The 23,118-nt window shown below is 36.0% G+C and overlaps 1 protein-coding gene across 1 annotated transcript in view; it reads right to left on the bottom strand.

Moving 5' to 3' along the window:
* LOC103255181 (usherin) overlaps window positions 1-23,118 on the bottom strand; it is a 465,104-nt gene that overhangs the window by 146,522 nt on the left and 295,464 nt on the right. Inside the window, exons 30-31 of the mRNA XM_008053149.2 lie at window positions 21,778-21,996; window positions 1,919-2,142 (exon numbers count right to left, since the gene is read on the bottom strand). Of these exons, the coding sequence (XP_008051340.2) occupies window positions 1,919-2,142; window positions 21,778-21,996 (443 nt within the window). The remainder of the gene's footprint in view (window positions 1-1,918; window positions 2,143-21,777; window positions 21,997-23,118) is intronic.

Genomic DNA, 23,118 nt, shown 5'->3' with positions numbered 1-23,118 from the left:
CACTTGGATTTATCTCTATTTCCTCTTAAAGCCCAACCAAATGACAGTAAAAGAATGACTTAAATATAAAGTCTGAGGGAAAAGGGAAAGAAGTAACACACAGAGAAGAGCCCAAACCATTTTGGAAGCTGGAGAGCAGACAGATGTAGCAGAGATAATATGATGTGCTCATGAATGTCCATTTTTCCCCTTTTTCTCTGAAAACATGGGATATTCAAGCCTAGCTGCATTAGAAGGGGTTACATGACTAGATATGTCTGTGTGACTAGTGTACAGAAAGTACATACTCTATACCCAGGTCCAACCCGCCAATGTGAATTGTCCACTCTCTCTCCCTTTCCATCATTACCTGAGGGCTGTATGTGAAGTTCTCCAAGAGGGAAGGAGCTTGGGTTACTGAGCTGTTGCTTGGAAGAGAACCATGAAGCTCACAGTGTAAAAAATTTATCAAAAATATGCTAAGAAGATAGCTCTCCATTGTTCACAAAAAAAAAAAAGAAAAAGAATATCTTCCACACAGAGGTACATTGTCATGAAATTTGAGAAGAGTAGGATAAAGAGAACATCTTTCAAAGCTTTCAAAGGAAAAATAATCTCGTTACTTACAAAGAGATGGGATTCAAAATATCAATGGAAGTTTAAACAATGGAGAAACGTCTTCAACTTTCTGAGTAGAAATGATTTTTAACCTTGAATTGTATATCTGGCCAAGCGATCAATTCCATTGGAGAGTAAAATAATGATAATTTCGTACATAAACTCTCAAAAAAATTTACTCTCTGTAGATCTATATCCGGGCAGAATCTTCTCCAAAAGGGAAGAAACTTGGGGTCCAGAAAACAGGAGAGCCAACACAGGAAAGGGATGAAAGAAATTCCTGAGTTGACAGCTTAGGGAAGACCCACTGGGCCAGCGGTGTAACAATACCACAATGGCGCAGAAGATGGAGGTCTCCAGGAGAGTAGGCTTCAGGACAAAACATGAAATGTACAGACTGAACATGATTACCTATGACACATTACTTGATTCAACGTGGAGAAATATACTCATCATAATAATTTAGCAAACCTCATGTATTAACATAATCAATCATTGCTACAAAGCAATGGGCCCCTAACAATCTCATAAGAGTTCTTTCACATCCCAAAGTGTATGATGGCCACTCAAGGATTGTGTAGTTGCCTCATCGAGCAAATGCCCTTCCACCTTCATGACCAAGACACCCACTTTAAGTGGTCTCATAATGACACATTCCTACAGAACAGGCAGTGTGTTTGTTTTTTAAATGTCCATGGACTTTTCCTTAAATTGACAGGTTTCTGGATTCCTGGGTCAAATTTGATACCCACAAACATGAATGGCTCTATTGAAGCACCACAGCATATAAACATAAGTGATTACACCCACAAGCTTATTCCTTCATTTCTGTGATTGACAGGGGCATTTGCTCATCATTAATTGTCTAAAAGAATGTATATGAACACAATTAAATGAATTTTCTGGGTGTAAAGTCTCTATCAAAGGAAAGTAGTGGGTGATGGTTGGGGGGCTACAGGAAAGAAGTGGGAATTTCCCTCCATCTCCATTCTCAGTGCTCCCAGGCATGAAATGGTACCATGCAGAGGCCCCAGACGACCCAAGCTGGCTCTTTGAGCAGCACACAGACTTTCAGTCCTGCACTAATCTGAAGTGCTGGGTAAAGCTTCCCTGAGAACAGCTAATCATTATTAATTCTTTTAGAATTCATTGCAATAACATCAATCATAGCGAACTCATTCGGTATTAATATGGATGTAATGTGAAAATGAATAATGCACACAGGAGTTTTTATATTCCTATTTTAGAAAAATAGTTATGAACAATGTATTTCTCTTTCCATTGTCAAATCAGTGCCTCTGAGAGGTTTTCTATCAATTACCTTCATCATCATTCCTGTTGAAATCTTGTCAGAGCAAACATATTTCAAAGGATTATATCCAACTCCATTACAGCATTTCTGGCTCTTTGGAATAAGTTCAGTCTCACAGCATTTTACTGGCACTGGGTCATTCTTTTTAACATGTGCCTTAGACTCTCCACTGGAAGCTGAGCAGCATATGGTATCTGACATATTCACATAATCCTGCCCACAACAGAACATCCCTGCAACAATAAAATGTTATATATGAATATGAAATAAAAAAAGGGAAGAAAACTGAGGCTGCTATAAAGCTTGGTATAAAAATGTCAGACTCGGGCAGTTGCTGAAATGGAACAATGCCTAAGGTAGCATTTCCCTACCAAGGTGATTTAAATGTGCAGTGAGGGTCCTTCTTACCAAAAGCACTAGACACTAATTAGGAAAAGAACACACAAGAGGAAGTATTCGAAAATCATTTAGCTGGGCCAAACTTCTCTCAAGCTCCACAAAAAAGATCGTATTTCTGTCATGAAAACTGCCTGCTCATTTTGTGATGATAACATCTTGTTGCAGAAGAAAGTTAGTTAAACTATAGGAACTCAGAAAAAATTCTAGGAAGTCACATGGGAGAAAAGGTCTCCTAAGCTCTCTGGAACAAGATGCCGGGCAGAGTGGAAAGGTAGCACCAGTTTAGAACTGGGGACACTCTATGGTATGAACCTTGCAAGTTTAGGCCTGTCTTTGTCTAGAGTACAAATATTTGCTTCTTGTGAATCCAGCTGAAATGGCAACCATTCTTTTCTTCATGAGATAGATTTGGTCTTCAAATCCAGTTGAATGTGTTCATTGATCAGGCATACCAGTCAGCCACTATCTTTTGAGCCATACTCAGTTCTAGAACCATTATAAACATGGGGGAAAGATTGGAGGCAGTGGCAAAAAGACCTTGTAGGGAGGATTATTGATCTCCACATCTCAATGAAAGACAAATGTACCTGAGATACCAAATAGGCTTTTTTCTCCTACCAAATTCAGTTTAATTGCCTATGTTCACATCATTTAGATATTTCCATAGAAGAAAAGACCAAAAATTTCAGCATTAAAGCATGAATAAATAAACAATTCTCTAGAGTCAGATCAAGCTAGAAATTAAGGTGCCTATACTGCATGTCACAGTGCTATCATATTAGAATTTATACCCAGTTATATAGCAGCACAATGTGATGAATGATTTATTTTAATTAGAATTTTGTTTGTTTATTATTAGTCCCAGCTGATAACGTAAAAAACTTCAAATTCAAAGTGCCCCAGGGTCCTGAATTGTTTAATCTGGTCCTGTACAAACACCTACATTATGAAATACACTCCTAATAATAGATCTAGGATTTTTAAGTGCTATTTAAAAAAAAATCATTGAAAGTAGACACTGGCTTGGCAAATGTCTTAAGAAAGATGTTTATTTACATGTGACTACAAAGAGCCCTCTCCCTGATCTTTCCATTAAAAAAACATTTCCCAATATTTAAAAAATCTTATTTATGATTAATGATCTACACTGATCATAGCAGAGTTTTGACATGCCATGTTTATCTAAATGTGATAATGCTTCAAAATAATTGGTTTAAAAATAAACTATTACATTAACAATTTTAGTTGTTTTTAGCATTTCCAGGAAAAGTTCTCTCAGATACACACAGGAGGGCTCGTTGTAGTCTGAGTCTTGACTATGGTGGTTAAATACTTGTGTATATATACATAAATATATACATACATATATGTACATATATGTGTATACACATGCACATAAAAAGAAAAATCTACAGCCTCAAGTTTTAAATTGTTTGGACATATTTCTGCCACCTTCTGATTAGACATTTAAGTGCAACCTTGGCTTCTTTATTGTCATTTTTTTCTCTCTAGCAGTTTTCTTAAAACAATTCATGTTTCTATTTTAAAGAGCAATCAAAATCTGAAAATGGGCCCTTTAGGGAGCAGAATACATTCTTCTCTCTACTCCCAAATTGCATCGCGGTTTCACAATGTTTTAAGTATAAAATCAAAATGCAGACATTGACCTAATTTGAAACTCCTAATCAGTCATCTGATCGCTCTGAGGGACTTTTGGCAGGTCAACTAAAATTTTGATAATGAACTGTTTTTACGCTAGGAACAAAAAAAGATGCTTTCTTTCACAAAGAGCTTCATCTTTGTTTTACTGAATTGAAATTTTCAGCCAAGATTTCACTCACATAACAAGAAGTGACTCCCTTTCTAGTTTCTTTGGTAAACCATTACTTCTTTAATTATTATCAACCTTGTTCCAGTGTGATAAATTGCTAATTACTTAATACCCTAATCAGCGTTCATTCTTTGCACAGATAAACTGTGACAGTGCCATTAATTTAAATAGTAATTTCACTTAATGGCCAGAACGGCACACCAGATTTTTATGCAGCATTTTCTGAAGACTGCATCCATCACTGCAATATTCTGACATAAAGATGTCTGACGTGCACTAACTCACTTAGGGAGAGCAGATGTTGCAGAGCAGAGTTTGGTAGTAATTCCCATAGTGCATCACTTCAGCATGAATGAGCTGCAAATTCAGAGACAGACAATCTTTCGAAACTGCATTGCAATAACTTTTGACCCTTACCTAATTTATCACATGTAGCACTTGACTTTTGAACTTTGACACACAGAATGCACAATTTTAAATATGCTCGAAGAAAAACAAAATAGGTCATGCATTATTGATACATTGGTCCATTCTTCCAGAGACTCTTCATTAAATTTGTAGAAAGATGGAGAGTCTCTTTGAACAAGATGCAGATGTTATTAAAGTGGTATGGTACATGTTAAGCTAGTAAATGTTTATTTTTCAGCTCAAACAGCATATATTGCCTTTCTAGATAGCATATAAATCCAAAGGATGGTTTCCACTGCATTTCCATTCCACAACTTAGAAAAACAGTGGAGGAAAGAATTTTGTACTCACAACATTGTTAATACTTCAAATATGTTGCCAATAGTTATTTCATATTAAGGTCTGAAAAGGAAAACATTTGTAAACATATCTGCCTGATGAATTTCTAAATAGTAAAATCTGCAAAACTGGTGCTCCATTAAAAAGAAAGAAGAGGAAGAAGATCAAGAATTGTGTATCATGTTTTTGAGACAAAAATAGTATAAAAGTAAAAAACAGTCTGGAATATGACAAATCATTTTGAAACTCTGGGATTGATCATGGGACACCATCTTAAGGCAAGGGATATTTTAGGTCTAGGAGACAAAAAAAGAGGTTTGTGATTAATCATTCCTAGGATACATGTATACAATTAGTGGCAGAGCATCAAAGAAAAGAAATTCATGTTTGTCTTCACCAGTAGATGGCTCTATGGCTACCACCACAACAGTGAGAAAGAAGGGACAAAGTAAAAATGCTCCCCAAATCATTGCGATATATTTTATAGCATTGATATATTATACTTTTCAAAAAATTCATTATGTTATATAGAAGTTTTCTGGGGAAATTTTCTTTCAATACAACTCTTATACCATGGATTTCTGTGGTTATACTTTCCTCTTTGCAAAGTTCACAAACACCAGCTTATGAAACAAACGATGGGATAGTATTTGTTCTTCTGAAGTCAGAGTCCAGGACATGGAAACTCAGTATTCTATTCTGAAACAATTTCAACCCAGAGTTTCACATCAAATTCTGCATGGACAAAATTTATTATAGAAATAAGGCAATATATTCCAAAGGCATCTCATGATCAGCTTCCCATGGCTAACAGAAAAACCTGTTCTCTTTGAATGATGGAGAGGCTTTAATTTTCATCTTTTCATACTAAGAGATATAATCAAGTCCAACCTAAGATTAATGGCATAACTGATAAAACCATATCAGCAAACACTAAGAAAAAATGAGTGATAAAGAGGTTTAAAATATATTCAAAGAAAATGGCTAAGAATACATATCCACTGAAATGACGCACATGACTTTCATCCCGAGATACCTGTATAACACTCCTACACAACTCATCTGCCCAGAGAGAGCACTAAAAACATAAACGCCACCCCAGCATTTCTGTTCCAACAGCATCTGTTAATTCACTCCATTTATAAAATACATATTGACAAAGACAACTGAACTGGGACCAGGGAGATTTGATTTGGTGTGAGAAAGTCAATTCAATGTGATTTTGTTAAAGGGCTCCTGCAGGCAAATAAAAGAGTTTAAGTAATAAAGTACATAAAGAGATGTTTTACGAGCCAGCCAGGTCTTGTGGCAGGCACACAATGCCAGGCAGTGAGAGAGGCCAGGCTTAGGAACAGTATTATGAGATCCAAACCATTATGTAGCAGGTATAGCATTGCTAGGTAGAGGAGAAAAAGGGCCATATGGGTATTCTGGAAGGTTATTAAGGTCACAGTCATTATGAGTGACAGAAACGAGAGGCAGAAAAGAGGAAAAAGACAAGTGGAACCTATTTTCAGTGATACCTGCAGGAAGGAAGGTCAAGAGAAAAAAACACATTTTTCTCCTTTATAAAAGTATCATTCTTTCAGTCCACTATGATACTCAGAGTTGGAGGAGTGGCAGAATGTCATGAGGAACTCTGGAGTTAATCTTGATTCACAGGGGTTGAGGAATGTCATAATCGTTTTAAGAAATGTTTGACTGGCATGGAACATCATCAAGAAGTAAATAAAGAAGTGATTCTGAATTTAGGTCTATAGATGGAGTCAAGTGTGTATAAAATTACAGGCAAATTTTTGTGTGTCCTATGCACTTTTACTTAAAGGGAGGGTTGTAATTTCAAAAGCTTCTAAAAGGAAAAAGATTAAGGTCCATTGTCCTAGTGAACAGTAATTTCTTAGAACAGGTGCATTGTACTTTATGGCAATATTGTTCTGACTTTTTCTTTTTCCTTCACATTTGTTCTGTCATCCAAATTTAATTAATCTCCTTAAATCACAGTTCTTATCACCATATTGACTCTTCCTTGGGCTCTAAATAATGTTCAAATCTTTTTGCCTCCCTAGATTTATCTCCTTCTTTCTTACACAGGGTGTATACCAGACCCCCCCCCCAAAAAAAACCCCTGAAATTTAGTTATACAAATTGTGTATTTATTCTTACATGTTTAAATTTCAGTCACCTTCAAAGTACTCTCCATTTGATGCAATACACCTATTGAGATACTTTTTCTGCTGCTCAAAATAGTTTTCGAATTTGTCAATTTTGATGCCTTTTAGTGCTTTTGCCATTTTTTGGTTACATCTCTTCCACACTGGCAAAACATTTCCCTTTGAGGACATTTTTTTAAATCCAGAGAAACAAAAAAGTTGCTCAAGGCGAGATCAGGTGAATAGGGGTGGGGCATGGAAGTCATGCTATTTTTGGTCAAAAACTGCTGAACACTCAGTGCAGTGTGGGCAGGTGTGCTCATAAATTACCCATCATGAAATGGGCAAATGCATTTAAAAAATCTGCAAAAAAAAAAAAAAAAAAATTCACCGAAGCTTAATGCAGCCTCTCCCAACATTAGCTGGTACACTGATGCCAATGGGTTCCTAAAATACTTACCTAGCATGGGAAGCCAGTACTACAAGGGGCACCGTCCCCCAAAATTCTGGTTTTTCTTTTTGAGGGAATCCCCCTTTCATATAAGTCCAGTTAGCCAGACTGCTCACTGCTACTTGGATGTGTTTTTTAGATTGCTAATTTGACACTTTAGCTCAAGTCATACCTTTCAAAATCCTATATATCATTTGAGATTTCAACTCAGTGAAACAACCCTCTTCATCAACTTGACTGGAGTGATCTCTCAGGTTTAGGAATATGCATGCTTTCATCCCTTTCTTATGACTTGCCTATAATCTCATAGGTGCTTTCTCCTTAATTAGGTTGTAAGTTCTTGAGGATAAAAATGGAATCTTAGCTATTTTTATACTCACAAAGCACAAGAATGATATATTGAAAATAGTCATTTTTACAATACCTATCTAACAAATGAAGGAAGAATATGGCAATTGACTAATTTTTCTAAAAAGCTGCAGATGAGCAAAGGCACTAAAATGAAACATTTTGCTGTCATTCTAAAACTCTAATATATTATAGCATTAAAGACAAGACTTTTGCATCTTCACTGCCACTCTGGTTCTGTCTTCTATAAGCCATTTAAAACCACTTTATCTAAAGGAGGAGGAAGTACTCAACTGGTTGGTCATAGCATAGGATGACTAACTAATTGCAATCATTTTCTAGTACACATTACTATGACTTTAAGCAGTGGCTCACAAATTTTGGTCTTAGAATTCCGTTATACTCTTAAAAAATGTTGAGAACACAAAATAACTTTTGTTAATATGGGTTATGTCTGTTGATAAAACTTAAGACAGGAATTTTTGAAATATATATTTATTCGTACATTTAAAAATAACACTATAAACCCACAACACGTTAACATATTAATAAAAAATGTTTTCTAAACTTAAAAAATGAGGATGATGTTGTTTTATATTTTTGCAAATTTATTTAATGTCCTGTTTAATAGAAGGCAATTTAATTTTTATATCCGATTCTGCATTTGATCTATTGCAGTATCACACGTGAGTAACCCCTAGAAAATGCCACTGTACACTCATAAAAAAATGAGAGTTAAAATGGCATACAGTTGTTTAGCATTACAAGCATATATTGATCTATTGTGCTTTGGTTCACTGCACTTGGAAGATATTGCATTTTTTACCAATTGAAGGTTCATGGCCATCTGCATCAAGCAAATCTATTAGAAACATCTTCCCAACAGTATGTGCTCCCTCCATGTCTCTGGGTCACATTTTGTTAATTCTCACAATATTTCAAACCTTTTCTTTGTTATTACATCTGTTATGGTGATTGTGATCAGTGATCTTTGATGTTACTATCATCATTGTTTTAATATATCGTGAACCACACATAATATGACAAACGTAGGTGATAAATGTGTGTGTGTTTGTTCTGACTGCTCCTCAGACTAGCCATTTCCTCATCTCTCTCCTTTTTCTTGTGCCTCCCTATTCACTGAGATACAATGATATTGAAATTAGGCTAATTAATAAACCTATAATGATCTCTAAGTGTTCAAGTGAAAAGAAGAGTCTCACATCTTTCATTTTGAATCAAAAGTTAACATTAATTAAGCTTAGTGAAAGTTGAAGTAGGCCAAAAGTGAGAACTCTTGCACTAAACATTCAGCCAAGCTGTGAATGCAAAGAAAAAGTAATCTAAGAAATGAGAAGTGCGACTCCAGTGAACACATAAATGGTAAGGAAGTGAAACAGTCTTACTGTTAAAATGAAAAAAGTTAGAGTGATCTGGAAAGATCAAACCAGCCACAACACTCCTTTGAGTCAAAGTCTAATCCAGAGCAAAGTCCTAACTGTCCCCAGTTCTATGAAGGCTGAACAAGAAGAGGGAGATGCTGTAGAAAAGTTGGAAGCTGGCAGAGGTTGGTTCATGAGGTTTAAGGAAAAGAAACCATCTCCAGAACATAACAGTACAAGATGAAGCACCAAGTGCTGATGGAGACATTGAAGCAAGTTATACAGAAAAATCTAGCCATCATTGATGAAAGTGGCTGCACTAAACAACAGATTTTCAGTGTAGAAGAAATAGCCTACTATTGGGTGAAGATCCTATCCAGGACTTTCATAACTAGAGAAGTCAATGCCTGGCTTCGAAGCTTTAAAGGATAGCTTAACACCCTTGTTAGGGGCTGAAGCAGCTGTTTACCTTAAGTGGAAGCCAATACCCATTTACCATTTCAAAAATCATAGGGCCCTTGAGAATTATGCTATATCTACTCTGCCTGTGCCTATAAATGGAACAACAAAGCCTAGATGATGGCACACTGTTTACACACGGTTTGCTGAATATTTTAAGCCCACTGCTGAGATTCCCTGTTCAGAAAAATATTTTTTTCAAAATATTACTGCTCAGTGACAATACACTTGGACACACAAGAGCTTTGATGGAGATGGACAAGGAGATGATGGGTGTTGTTTTTATGCCGGCTAACACAATATCCATTCTGGAGTCCACGGATCATGAACAAATTTTAATTTTCAAATTTTATTATTTAATAGGCTATAACTGCCAAAAAGTCCTCTGATGCACCTAGGAAAAATAAATTAAAAACCTGTAAAGTATTCACCATTCTAGATGCCATTAAGAACATCCATGACTCATGGAAGGTCAAAGTACCAATATTAACAAAGCCTGGAAGAGTTTATCCCAAACCGCATGGCTGACTTTGAGGGGCCCAAGACTTCAGTGGAGGAAGTCACCGCAGATGTGACAGAAACAGCGAGACAACTGAAGTTAGAAGTGGAGTCTGATGAGATGATCAAAGTGCTGTAAGCTCATGACAAAATTTGAATGAATGAAGAGTTGCTTTTTAAGGTTGAGCAAAGAAAGTGGTTTATTGAGATGAAATCTGCTCTTGGTAAAGATGCTATGAACATTGTTGAAATAACAACAAGGGATTTGGAAAATTACACAAATATAGTTGATAAACAGCAGCAGAGTTTGAGAGAATTGACTTCAATTTTCAAAAAAGTTCTTTTGTGAATAAAATGTTATCAAACAGCATCACAGGTTACAGAAAAATATTTCATGAAAGGAAGAGTTAAATGATGTTGCAAACTTCATCGTTATTTTAGGATATCATCACGGTCAACACAGCCTTCAGCAGCCCACACCCTGATCAATCAGTAGCCATCAACATAAAGACAAGGCCTTCCACCAGCAAACAGATTATGGCTCAGATGATCTTTAAGGTCTTTTAGCAGGAAAGTGTTTTTAAATTAGGTCTATACATTTTTTTAGATACAACTTGTATATACTACAGGAAACCAAAAACATTGTGTGACTTGCTTTATTTTGATATTTACTTTATTGAGGTGGTCTGGAACTGAACCCATAAAATCTCTGAAGTGTGCCCATGTTATGAGAATAGTTTTAATGTCACTGACATCCTGAAAGGTCTTGGAGACTCCTAGGAGTCCCCAGGCCATACTTTAAGATCCACAATCTTAGAGCCAAGCATTTATATGCAGTACATTTTTTTTCCCCTAATTTTTGCATGCATGTGGTGTATAGACTTTATAATATCTTTTTTTTCTGGTTATTCATTAAATATTTGCAACTTGATGGTTATGTTATGCTGTGTCTACTTATCAGATGTAGTGAACGTTGATTTGGCTTGAGTTGGAGAGTATTCAGTTCTTTTCTAGAATCAGAATCCATATAGCAGTTACGAACATAAACTCAGGCAAAAGACATGAATAGACACTTCCCCAAAGATGACATATGGGCAGCCAATAGACACATGAAAAAGTGCTCAGTCTCACTCATCATCAGAGAAACGCAAATCAAAATCACATTGAGAAACTACCTAACCCCAGTAAGAATGGCCATCATTAATAAGTGGACCTTGAATAACTACTGTAATACTATAGGAAAAGGATTGACAGTAGTGGCAAACCATGAGGGTGGTGGGGTGGTGATGGGGAGGTGGGATTGACAGTAGTAGAAATCTACCTGGGGAAGTGGTGGTAACTGCACAATGAATATTTGTATACCTAACCCTAAATTGTACCCCACAATTTTAAAATAAAATTAAATTAAAACAACAACAGTAACAGATGCTAGTGAGGATGTGGAGAAAAAGGAAGACTTCTACACTGCTGGTGGGAATGCGAACTAGTGCGACCTCTTTGGAAGACAGTGTGGTGGTTTCTGAAAGAACTAGAATTGACCTTCCATATGACCCAGCAATTCCCCTATTGGGAATATACCTGGAGGAACTCAAATCATTCTACAAAAAAGATACCTGCACACATATGTTTGTTGCAGCTCTATTCACAATAGCAAAAATGTGGAACCAACCATGTTCTCCTTAGAAGCTGAACTGAATAAAAAAAAAGTGGTACATATACACAATGGAATATTATGCAACCATAAAGAAGGACAAATATATGGACTTTGCAGCAACTTGGATGGATTTAGAGTCAATCATACTCAGTGATCTATCACAGAAACAAAGAACAGAGTACCGTATGTTCTCACTCATAAGAGGACCTTGAACAATTATAATACTATAAGAAAGTATAAGTTGAGGGAAACTGCTAGGGGAGGGAGGGGCATATCTCATTAATAAGAATACCTGCATAATAAACGTTTGTATACCTAACCCTGAATTGTACCCCACATCTTTATAATTAACAAAACGTTAAAAAATGAACATAAACTCTATAGTCATTTGGATAAAGTCTGAATCCCTTCTGAGCCACAAAGGTGAGAACAAATCTCCCAGTATCCCTTGCATTTAGGTGTCAATAGATAGCTGAGTCCTAGTCAATAAAACGTTAATTAATATATTTTCTATTTCTAGACCTGGTCGCTAAGAAGCTTCCACACATTTTATTCCATGCTCCTTCCCCATCTAGCTGCAGGAATAAACATAATTCCCAGATAACCTTAGAAAATACCTACTAAAAAACGTCAATGCCTTCAACAGCCTGAATGACTGTAGGAAAGAGATCTAACCTGCAGAAATATTTACCACCTCAGTATTATTATATGAGAAAGAAATAAATCCCCTTGTACTTGAACGTTTATAAATTTTGAGCTTCATTTATAATAGTAATTAATGTTACCTGAAGTAATATAGCTTCTTATTAGCTGTGTAACTTTTAGGAATGTTTTTAACTTTTGTACTTGTGTTTCCTGTTCTATAAACTGAAGATAATAATACTACCTACCTCATAGGGTTGTTGTGAGGATTAAATGTGTTAATGAATGTAAAGTACATAGAACCCAGTTTGTCAAATAGTAAGTGTGGAATGTCACTTATTTGTGTTGTTGTTATTTGTCTCCTGATCCTTGTATACATCTTTTAACCAATAAAACAGTGTCCTAGGAAATGTTGGCTGGGCTGGATTTCTTGATTGACTTTAGTTTATTTATAATGCTAACCTCTGAAGTCCAGAATCCAGTGGAGAATTTTAGGGAAAATTTCTTAAATGACTGTATATTTATACTGGACTCTTATGTATGATACAATTTAATATACCAGTCATTTTCAAAGAAGATTCTGGGACATTGGTTTTTGCAGTATGCTTGCTTTAGATTGCTTGATTGTTTTACTAGGAAAAAAAAACTTTCTTTTTACCTCACAGTATAGATCCAGATGCTTGTGACATCTTTTGAAGATAATCCTTAAATTTGAAGGATCAATTAAAATGTCCTAATTGAGCATACTTGTTGTATGTAGGACAATTAATCATTACAACTATTCTCTGGACAGTTGATGGAGAGCCACAAAATGACATGGGGATAGCAACCATTTTGACAATGTATACATTAAAATATTCCTCTAGATGTGTCCCACTGTATTGGATTAAAAATGCATGAGATAGGGACAGTGTGGGTATATATGGATGGCTACAACTTTGTAGATTAGTAAATGCCTTAGAAATACACTTATTGGTTTTCTAAAGATAAAATGAGAAACTAGAAAACACTTTTTTTTTTGGTTCAAAGAAGAAGATTCTCATGCTGAAGGAATTGAAATTGAGTTGTGACTAACTTAATTTAGCATATCTTACTTAAGGACTATCACAATACTGAGAGTCTATTTTTATGAAGGCACAAGATTCAGGCCCACCTAGGGTTGATAAGTTTTATTTTTTTGTTGACTGGTTTTGCTATTGAAGTGCTCTTCTTACTAAGTTTTATCAAAACTTGACATTGACCAGATAAATACCATGTACAGAAATGTACATGGTGACTATAATAGCTATGAATAATAACTACAATAATCAACTTAAATAATTGTTACTTATGTTATGAATAAGTCTTTAATGATTCTTAAGAAAGAAGAAGAAGAAATTAGGGAAAAACAGCAGAGAATTTGTAGTTCATCTGTGTCAAAATATTATGATATTCTGAAATCATACTCAGAGACGGCTAGAGTACCAACACTTACAAATTGCAGAGATGGATTTACCTGAAGCTAATGAAGTTCGAGCTTCAAGGGTATTTGCTTGCATTAGCTTCTTGCAAAGCAAATATGGTTATTGCTATAGCCATTGTTTTTTGTCCCTTTAATTTGCTCTCTCTCATATGATCCTTCATGTTGATTAAAGTTGGAGTAGCAAGGGGTATTTTTGAAATCTAAGAGGAAGTTGAGTTTGGGAAATATTTAATTTGGTTTTAATAACTATATTTTTATGGTTTCCATCACTTCCATAAAAAAGTTTTTAAGGCTTAGTATACCATTTTAACTATAATTTGGAAAGAAAAGAAATGTGAGAAATAATAAACTCCTAAATTGGATGCATCAAAAGGGAATCTTTAAAGAAAGAAAGAAAGAAAAAAGATAGAAAATTAACATAATATGAAACAAAGGTTGTAAAACAGGACAACAGAATCAATTAAAGTTATTATAATCACAAGGACAAAATTGTAAAAACAAATTTTAGATCATACCAAAAGTAGTAGACTATTAAAAGAAAATGGGGAATTTAGAACTTAAGCAGAAAGTCATTTTGAGTGCAGAGTCCAGTCCAATAAGAGTTGCAGAGCAGAAGTGAATACCCCTCTTTCCCTGAGTGAACTATTTTGAATGACAGAAAACTCCCTAGGACAGCAGTACCTTATCTAACTACAAAACTAAGGAATAACAATAAAAAAGAAGAGTTGCTCCTCAGAGATGAGAGAGAATCAGCAGAAAAACCAGCAATCCCTAGTCTTAAAAAAAAGACTTAAAAACAAAAAGTCCTAAAAAAAAAGGAGCTATCAGTCCCCAAACAATGGCAGCTCCCAAAAATGACCTGTACCTGAAGACAGTCATAGAATTCAAATATTGGATAGCTAAAATGTCTAAGGAAAACCACATGTTAGATGCAAAGAGCACCCAAGCCATGCAGAAAATAAAAGTTGAGTTGATCAATATAAGAAAGTTCCATTCTGAAATCCTGGAAATGAAGAATTCAAACAAAATAATAGGCCTGGGGAACAAAATTAATCAGGCAAAGGAAAGAATCTCAGAGCATGAAAACCAAAATACTGAAGTAACCCTGTCTGACAAAAACAAGAAGAAGAAAAAAAAAACTCAAAAAGTATGAGCAAAGCCTATGAGAGGCATGGGACTACATAAAGAAGCCAAATATATGGTTGACTGTAATCCCTGAAACAGAAGGGGAAACTGAGGAAACCCTGGAACAAGACTTCCATGAAGTCATCCAAGAAAATTTTCCATATCTCACAGAGAGGTGACCATCCAAGTGCAAAAGATTCAGAGAACTCCTACAAGGTATTAGATGAGGAGATCATTCCCAAGAGACATAGTAATTTGCCTCCACAAAGTAAGCATGAAAGAAAAAATCCTAAAGGCAGCTATGGAAAAGGACCAGGGAAAACCCATCCAAATTACAGCAGACTTCTCAGCAGACACCTCACAAGCCATCTTCAGTGTTCTCAAACATAAGCAATTCCAGTGAAGAATTTCCTATTCCACCAAGCTAAGCTTTATCAGTAATGGAGAATCAAAATCCTTCCCAGATATCTAATCCCTAAGAGAATATGCTGTCCCCAGACCAGCTCTTCAGGAGATGCTTAAGAAAGTTTTGAGCATAGAAACAAAAGAATGGTTACACACATCACAAAAGCACAGGCAAGCATAGAGTTAACAGAGCATACAGACATTCACAAAAATGCAACCCCTTAAGAACCTTCTGACAAGGATAAACTCTCACATATCAAATTAACTTGAACATGAATGGACTGAATGCACCACTAAAGATGCATAGAGTAACAAACTGAATAAAGAAGCATGATCCAACATTCTGCTGCCTCCATGAAACCCATCTCACTGCAAAGGACACCCACAAGCTCAGAGTAAAAGACTGGAAAATGATCTCCTAAGCAAATGGAAAACAAAAAAGAGCAGGGGTAGCTCTTCTTGTCAGACAAAACAGACTTCAAAACAATGAAAGTTAAAAAGGACACAGAAGAACACTACATAATGATAAAAGACTCAATCCATTAGAAAGATATACTCATCTTAAATATAAATACACTTGACACTATCATAAACACAATTATAAAACATTTGCTATGCAAACTAAGAAAGAATGTAGATACTCACACAATCATATCTGGAGACTTCAATACCCTGCTAACAGCCCTGGGCATATCATTGAGGCAAACATCCAACAAAGAGATATAGAACGTGTTAACTTGACACTTGACTAAATGGATCTAATAGACATCTATAGAAGACTCCACCCAACTTATAAAGAGTATACATTCTACTCATCAGCACATAGAACATACTCCAAAATTGATCACATTTGCATAAATCAGGCATGATCAAATTTCAAAAGGTTGAAATAATACCAAGCATCTTTTTAGACCACAGTGGAATAAAAATAAATATCATCAACAAGAAGATCCCCTCAAAACATACAAAGACATGGACACTAAACAGCATGCTGCTGAATGACTTTTGGGTCAACACATAAATCAAGACAGAAATAAAAAGATTCTTGTAAGCAAATGAAAACAGACATATCTTATCAAATTCTCTGGGATGCTATGAAAACAATGATGAGAGGAAAATTCATAGCATTGCACATTCCTATCAACAAAATAGAGCAATCACAACTACCCAGTCTAACATCACACCTAAGGGAGCTGGAAAGGCAATAACAATTAAATCTTAACGTCAGTAGAAAAATCCAATTACTAAAATAAAGTCACAATTGCAGGTTATAGAAGACAAAAATAGAAAGGGTAAATAAGACAAAACTTGATTCTCTGAAAGAAAAATAACATTGACAGACCCCTGACCAGATTGACTGAAAAAAAAGAGAGAAAATCCAAATAAATGTAATTGGAAACAAAAAAGGCAATGTCACAGCTGACCCTGAAGAAATTCAAAAAAGTTAATGAGAGATTGCTGTAAACATCTATATGCAAATAAACTAGATAAACTAAAGGATATGGAGGATTTTCTGGCATCACACAACCTCCCAAAGTTGGAACAAAAATAAATTTAAACCCTAAACAGACAAATAACAATCTGGGAAATCAACTCAATTATCAGAAACCTTCCCGTCAAAAAAGTCCTGGGTCAGATGGCTTCTCAGTTGAATTCTACAAGACATGCAAGGAAGAGCTAATACAAATCTTATCGAAAGTATCCCGGGCATTCAAGAAGGAAGGAATCCTCCTTACTCATTTTATGAAGCGAATATCATCTTTATACCCTAAACTGGCAAAAACCCTACAAGGAAAGGGAATTACAGGCCAATTTTCCTGATTAACATAGACGCAAAAATTCTCAACAAGATTCTAGCAAATCGTATTTAACAACACATTTCAAGTCTCATCCGCCATAACCAGAGGGGCTTCATTCCCAGAATACAGGTCTGGTTCAGCATTTGCAAGATCATAAATGCAGTTAATTCAGAACATAAACAGGTGTAAAACCAAGAACCATATGATTATCTCAATAGGCACAGAAAAAGTTTCGATAAAATCCACCATCCCTACTTGATGAAACCTCTCAAACACGAAGGCGAAGAATGAATGTTCCTCAAAACAGTAAGAGCCATCTATGACAAACCAGTGGGCAACATTTTGCTTAAAGGGCAGAAGCTGGGAGCATTCCCCATAAGAACTGGAAGAAGACAAGGATGCTCACTTGTACCCCTCCTATTCAACATAGTACTGGAAGTCTTAGCCAGAGCAATGAGGCAAGAGAAGGATATCAGTGGTATGAAAATATGAAAAGAGGAAGTTAAGTTATCCCTCTTTGTAGACACTATGATTCTAAACATAGAGAACCCTAGACTGTCAAAACATCCTCACACTAATAAATGACTTTGGTAAAGACTCGAGTTACAAAATCAATATGCAAAAGAAAGTTGCATTTCTACACGCCAACAACAAGCAGATTGAGAACCAAATAAACACAATCCTATTCACAATAGTCCCCCACACACATATACGAATTAAATACCTTGGTATCCACCAAACCAGAGAAGAAAATGATCTTACAGTGAGAACTACAAATTACTGCTCAAAGCAAACAAATAGAAAAACATCCCATGCTCATGAGTTGAAATAATCATTTTTATTAAGTTGTTCATCCTACCCAAGGCAATCTACAGATTCAATGCAATACCCATAAAATTGCCAATATCATTTTTCACAGACCCAGAAAAAACAACACAAAAATTTATATGGAAGCAGAAAAGAACACAAACAGCCAAAACAATCCTCAGCAAAAGAAACAAAACTGGAGATATTACAATCCTAGACCCTAAGCTATATTACATAGCTACAGTAACCAAGATGGTATGGTATTGGTATAGGAATAGGCACACAGATCAACTGAACAGGAATGAGATTCTGGAAGTAAAATACAATCCCTCAACAAACTCACCTTTGACAAAGCCATCAATAAAAAACACTGGAGAAAGAAAACCATATTTAGTAAATGGTGCTGGGACAACTGACTAGTCACATGTTGAAGAACGAAACTGGACCTCTACCTGTCACCATATATACAAAAACCAACTCAAAATGGATCAAGGACTTAAATATAAACCCTCAAACTATAAGACAGAGTAAACACAGGGAACACTCTACTGGATATCTGAGTAGGCGATGAATTCATGACTAAATCCTCAAAAGCAAGTGAAACAAAAGTTAAGATAAACAGGACAGGACGGACCTTATCAAACTGAAAACCTTTTGCATAGCAAAAGAAACCATCAAGAGTAAAAAGATAACCTACAGAATGGGAAAGAAATATTTGCAAGTTGTGCATCTGACAAAGGCCTAACATTCAGGATCTATAAGGAACTCAATGAAGGGAAAACACAAACAAACAAAAAACACCATTAAAAAGTGGGCAAAGGACATGAACAGACACTTCTCAAAGGATGATATATAAATAGCAAACAACCACATGAAAACAAAGCTCAGCTTTAAAAATCAGCAGAGAAATGCAAGTCAAAACTAATATGAGGTACCACATCACACTGATAAGAATGGCTATCATTAATAAATCAAAAAACAATGGGTGTGGTGCAGCTGTGGAGAAAGGGGGACATTTCTACACTGTTCGTGGAAATGTAAGGTAGTTCAACCTCTGTGGAAAACAGTATGGCAATTTCTCAAAGAACTAAAAATTGAGCCTCCATATGCTCTAACAATCCTTCTCCTGAAAATATTCCCAGGGGAACGTAAATTGCTCTACCAAAAAGACACATGCACCTACATGTTTACTGGGGCAATATTCACAATAGAAAAAACAGAACCAACCCAGATGCCCATTGAAAGCAGACAACATAAAGAAAATGTGGAACATATACACAATGGATATTACATAACCATGGAAAAGAACAAAATCATGGATTTCGCAGCAACTTGGATGCAGTAGGGGACCATCATACTAAGTGAACTATCACAGAAACAAAGAACTGAATATCACATGTTCTCAATCATAAGTGGGCCCTGAACACTAGTCACACTAGCATAAGCCTGGGATTGGCAGATGCTGGCCACTGCTAGGGAAGAGAGAGAGGGAGGAGGAAGAGGGCACATGAAAACACAATGCATACCTAGTCCTCTACCAAGGGGAAGTAGTGCCAGTTAGATGTCCAAACCTCACCTACGTGCATTCCTACTTTTACAGCAAATCCTTACTTGTACCCCACAACTCTAAAATTTAAAAAATTACTCTAGTTATTTCCTTTTTTTTTAATAAAATAAGCACCTGCCTCACAAGAATTTTCTAAGGCTCATATAAAAATAAATAAATAAATTCAAAAAATAGCTGGATCTCAATGACCTTGTCCCTAAATCTAGCAGAAAAAAATAAACATATTATTTGATTTCACAGTGGTATCTGATATAAATAGCTGGGAATTCATCAATAAAAACCTTCATAGATCATCCTTGTAATATATGATGAAGCATTAAATGAATGCAAAAAAAAAGGACTTAACCAATGCGTAGTCAATTTTATTATTTGATAGTACAAATTATAAAGAGACATATTGGAAAAATTATACTTTTTATAGATTTTCAGATAAAATAATGACATCCATAACAACATACAACACAAATTCAGTCATACAAAAAAGAAACCCATGAAATGCAAGTTGATAATTTTGTCAATTCAACAAATATTTGAGATGTCACTGAAAATTACTTTAATATAAGAAAACTTAAGATATCTGAAATCTTAGAGTGACCTTGGTAGAGATTTCCCCAAATTTGGCAATAATTCTAAACACTTATATTGTATTACAATAATGAGTTGTAAAGTTTAGAGTCATTTGTCTAAACTTTAAATAATTTAAAAAGCAATTTTGATTAACCATATTACAGGAAAAACTAAATTTGTCTCTCTGTTGACTCTATCAATAATTACAGTACAAGGCCATTGTGGTATGAAAAGGTGATCAGGGGCATAAGCTAAGCATGATAGGGGAAAAAGGACAGGGTGATGTTACAAATTATATCAAACAAATACGCTTTTTTTTTTTTTTTTTTTGAGTTGGAGTCTCACTCAGTCGCCCAGACTGGAGTGCAGTGGCCGCTCCCAGCCACCGCAGCCTCGACCCGCTGGACTCCGGCGATCCTTCCGCCTCAGCCTTCCGAGTAGCCGGAATTACAGGTGCGTGCTACCACGCCCGCTGATTTTTGATTTATTGTAGAGATGAGGTCTCGCCAAGTTGCCCAGGCGGGTCACGAACCCGCGGGCTCAGGCAATCCAATCACCTCAACCTCCCAAAGGCGCGGGATTACAGGCTGAGCCACCGAGCCTGGCAAATTTTCTATTCTTAAAGAGCAACACCTCTACCTACTCATTGTAATTATTTAAGTTTCAAACCTCTCAAAATGTAGATCTGACTAGCTGTGTGAACTTGAGCAAGTAAAAACTAATGTCTAATGACTAAACTCCGTTTCTTTTTTTTTTTTTGAGTTGGAGTCTCACTCGGTCGCCCAGACTGCAGTGCAGTGGCTGCTCAGGGCCACCGCAGCCTCGACCTGCTGGGCTCCGGCGATCCTTCAGCCTCAGCCTTCCGAGTAGCCGGAATTACAGGAATGTGCTACCACGCCCAGCTGATTTTTTGATTTATTGTAGAGATGAGGTCTTGCTGCCCAGGCGGGTCTCGAACCCCACGGCTCGGGCAAGCCACTCACCTCAGCCTCCCAAAGGCGCGGGATTACAGGCTGAGCCACCGAGCCCAGCTAGTTTCTTCATTTTTAAAATGTGAATAATAAAAGTACTTATGTGAAATTGTTGTAAAGATTAATTGAGATAATAATATAGTAAACATCGGCACAGTGACTGTTATATAGTAAGTTCTTATTTATTGATAATGATTGCTATTAATATTAGTGTAACTTCCTAAGTACAGAAGAATAAAGGAAAAATTATAGTACAATGTCATTATAACAATTGTACTATAATAATTTTGTATACTATTAGTATTTGTAAGGAACTGTCCTTTTGATCCAGCACCAATACCTTCATGTGAAGAACTTTTCTTTTTTTGGCCAACCATAACACTTTTCATGAGGAAAAAAATTTGATGTATTCTTGTGAGCTACATCAGATGCATATAAAAATGGGAAATTACACTTTTGTTATACAATATGCTCCTAGTTAGCATTTGATATAATTATATAATTAACATGAACCTTAATTACTTATTTTATTTCTAGGCCAAGTTTTTACTCTCTCTGCTTCTCAGATTCTTTATCTATTATATGATAGATCAGGGCCCCTTACCTGGAAGGCGGCTGTACACCACACCTTCTTCTCCACCACAGCACTCTAAATCTTTGCTCACAATCTGTCCGGCACAGCACTGCTGGCCATGGCCATCATGAAGCCTCCCAGCACAGCAAATCTGGTTTCCTGAAGTGGAGTACGGCATTCTGCCACAGCAGGAGTCTCCGATGCCAATGGAAACCCGATTGTGCTGTTCATCTGGACAGCATACTTCACCTGTCAATTTAGGACAATAACAATCATTGCACCCGTTAAAAAAATATGCTATGACTCACAATTAAGCTGTATCACAGTCATTATGCAGATGCAACTGATTGACAAAATTACTGGTAGGAAAAATGTCCTGAGTTGCAAAATCTCAAAATAACTCCAGAATTTTTGTGCTAAAGATGTATGAACATATGTGTCTGCCTACATGCACACACACCAACATATAGGTAACTGTATGTTGACTATTTCCGCTCTTCTAATAAAAAAGCACATTAGGTCTAGTCACAGATTATGTGGTATTACAGAAAACAATGCCTAGGAATACTTTTTTGTTTACTGTAATTTTGTTTTGGAAAGTGGTGTGGATTAAAAAACCAATTACTGATAAGTTTATATTGCTTATAATTATAATTTCCTTATATAAACTCTATTTATTGAACCAAACGAAAGACTTCCAATGGGAAAGTCAACTGAATGTGAAGAGATAAAAATACTGTATTTAAGTCAACATCTTAGTACTTTTCAGGGATATGGCAGTCACTGACTTTTACTAATATAGTTATTTCCAAATTCCCTTTTACATGACATTCTGGGAAACTTGAGATAAGAATAAGATAATCTCCTGCCCGGTGTCTTAAGATCAAAAAATTTAAATATTCTGAATACCAACAGATTTTCTGTGTTGTTGTTGTTGTTGTTTTGGTATAAAGAGACCTCTATTAGACAGAAAAATTGTGAAAGAAATTTTTAAAAATTGCTTCCCTTAGGGATACCTAGAAAGGATTAATTAAAAACTCAGTGTATCTAACATCCAAGTTTCATTTCTCACCTCTATTTCATGGTCCACCTCTGGTTGGATTCTCTCCTGGTTCCCTGAACCTTGACTTCCTCTTTCCTCTTTCCCTGCTCTTCCTTTTCTTCCTGCATCTTCAACATACCCTCTTCCCTTCCTTCTAGCACCCCTTCTTAAACATGTCCTCCTCCCTGAACAACATATCTTTCATTACATCTTATAAAGTATGTGAGTATGATGATCATCCCAGTGTGTCTTATAGCTTTAAACCATAGTCCAGACAATGGTTCTACAATCTCATTAATAACTTGTCAAATTTTCTTAAGAAATTGCAC

The sequence above is a fragment of the Carlito syrichta genome, unplaced genomic scaffold (genome assembly GCF_000164805.1).
Source record: "Carlito syrichta isolate Samal-C Ts95f unplaced genomic scaffold, Tarsius_syrichta-2.0.1 Scaffold287916, whole genome shotgun sequence".
Taxonomy (NCBI): domain Eukaryota; kingdom Metazoa; phylum Chordata; class Mammalia; order Primates; family Tarsiidae; genus Carlito; species Carlito syrichta.
Note: the sequence above shows the minus strand (reverse complement) of the source record. Positions and strands in the feature narration are given on the sequence as shown.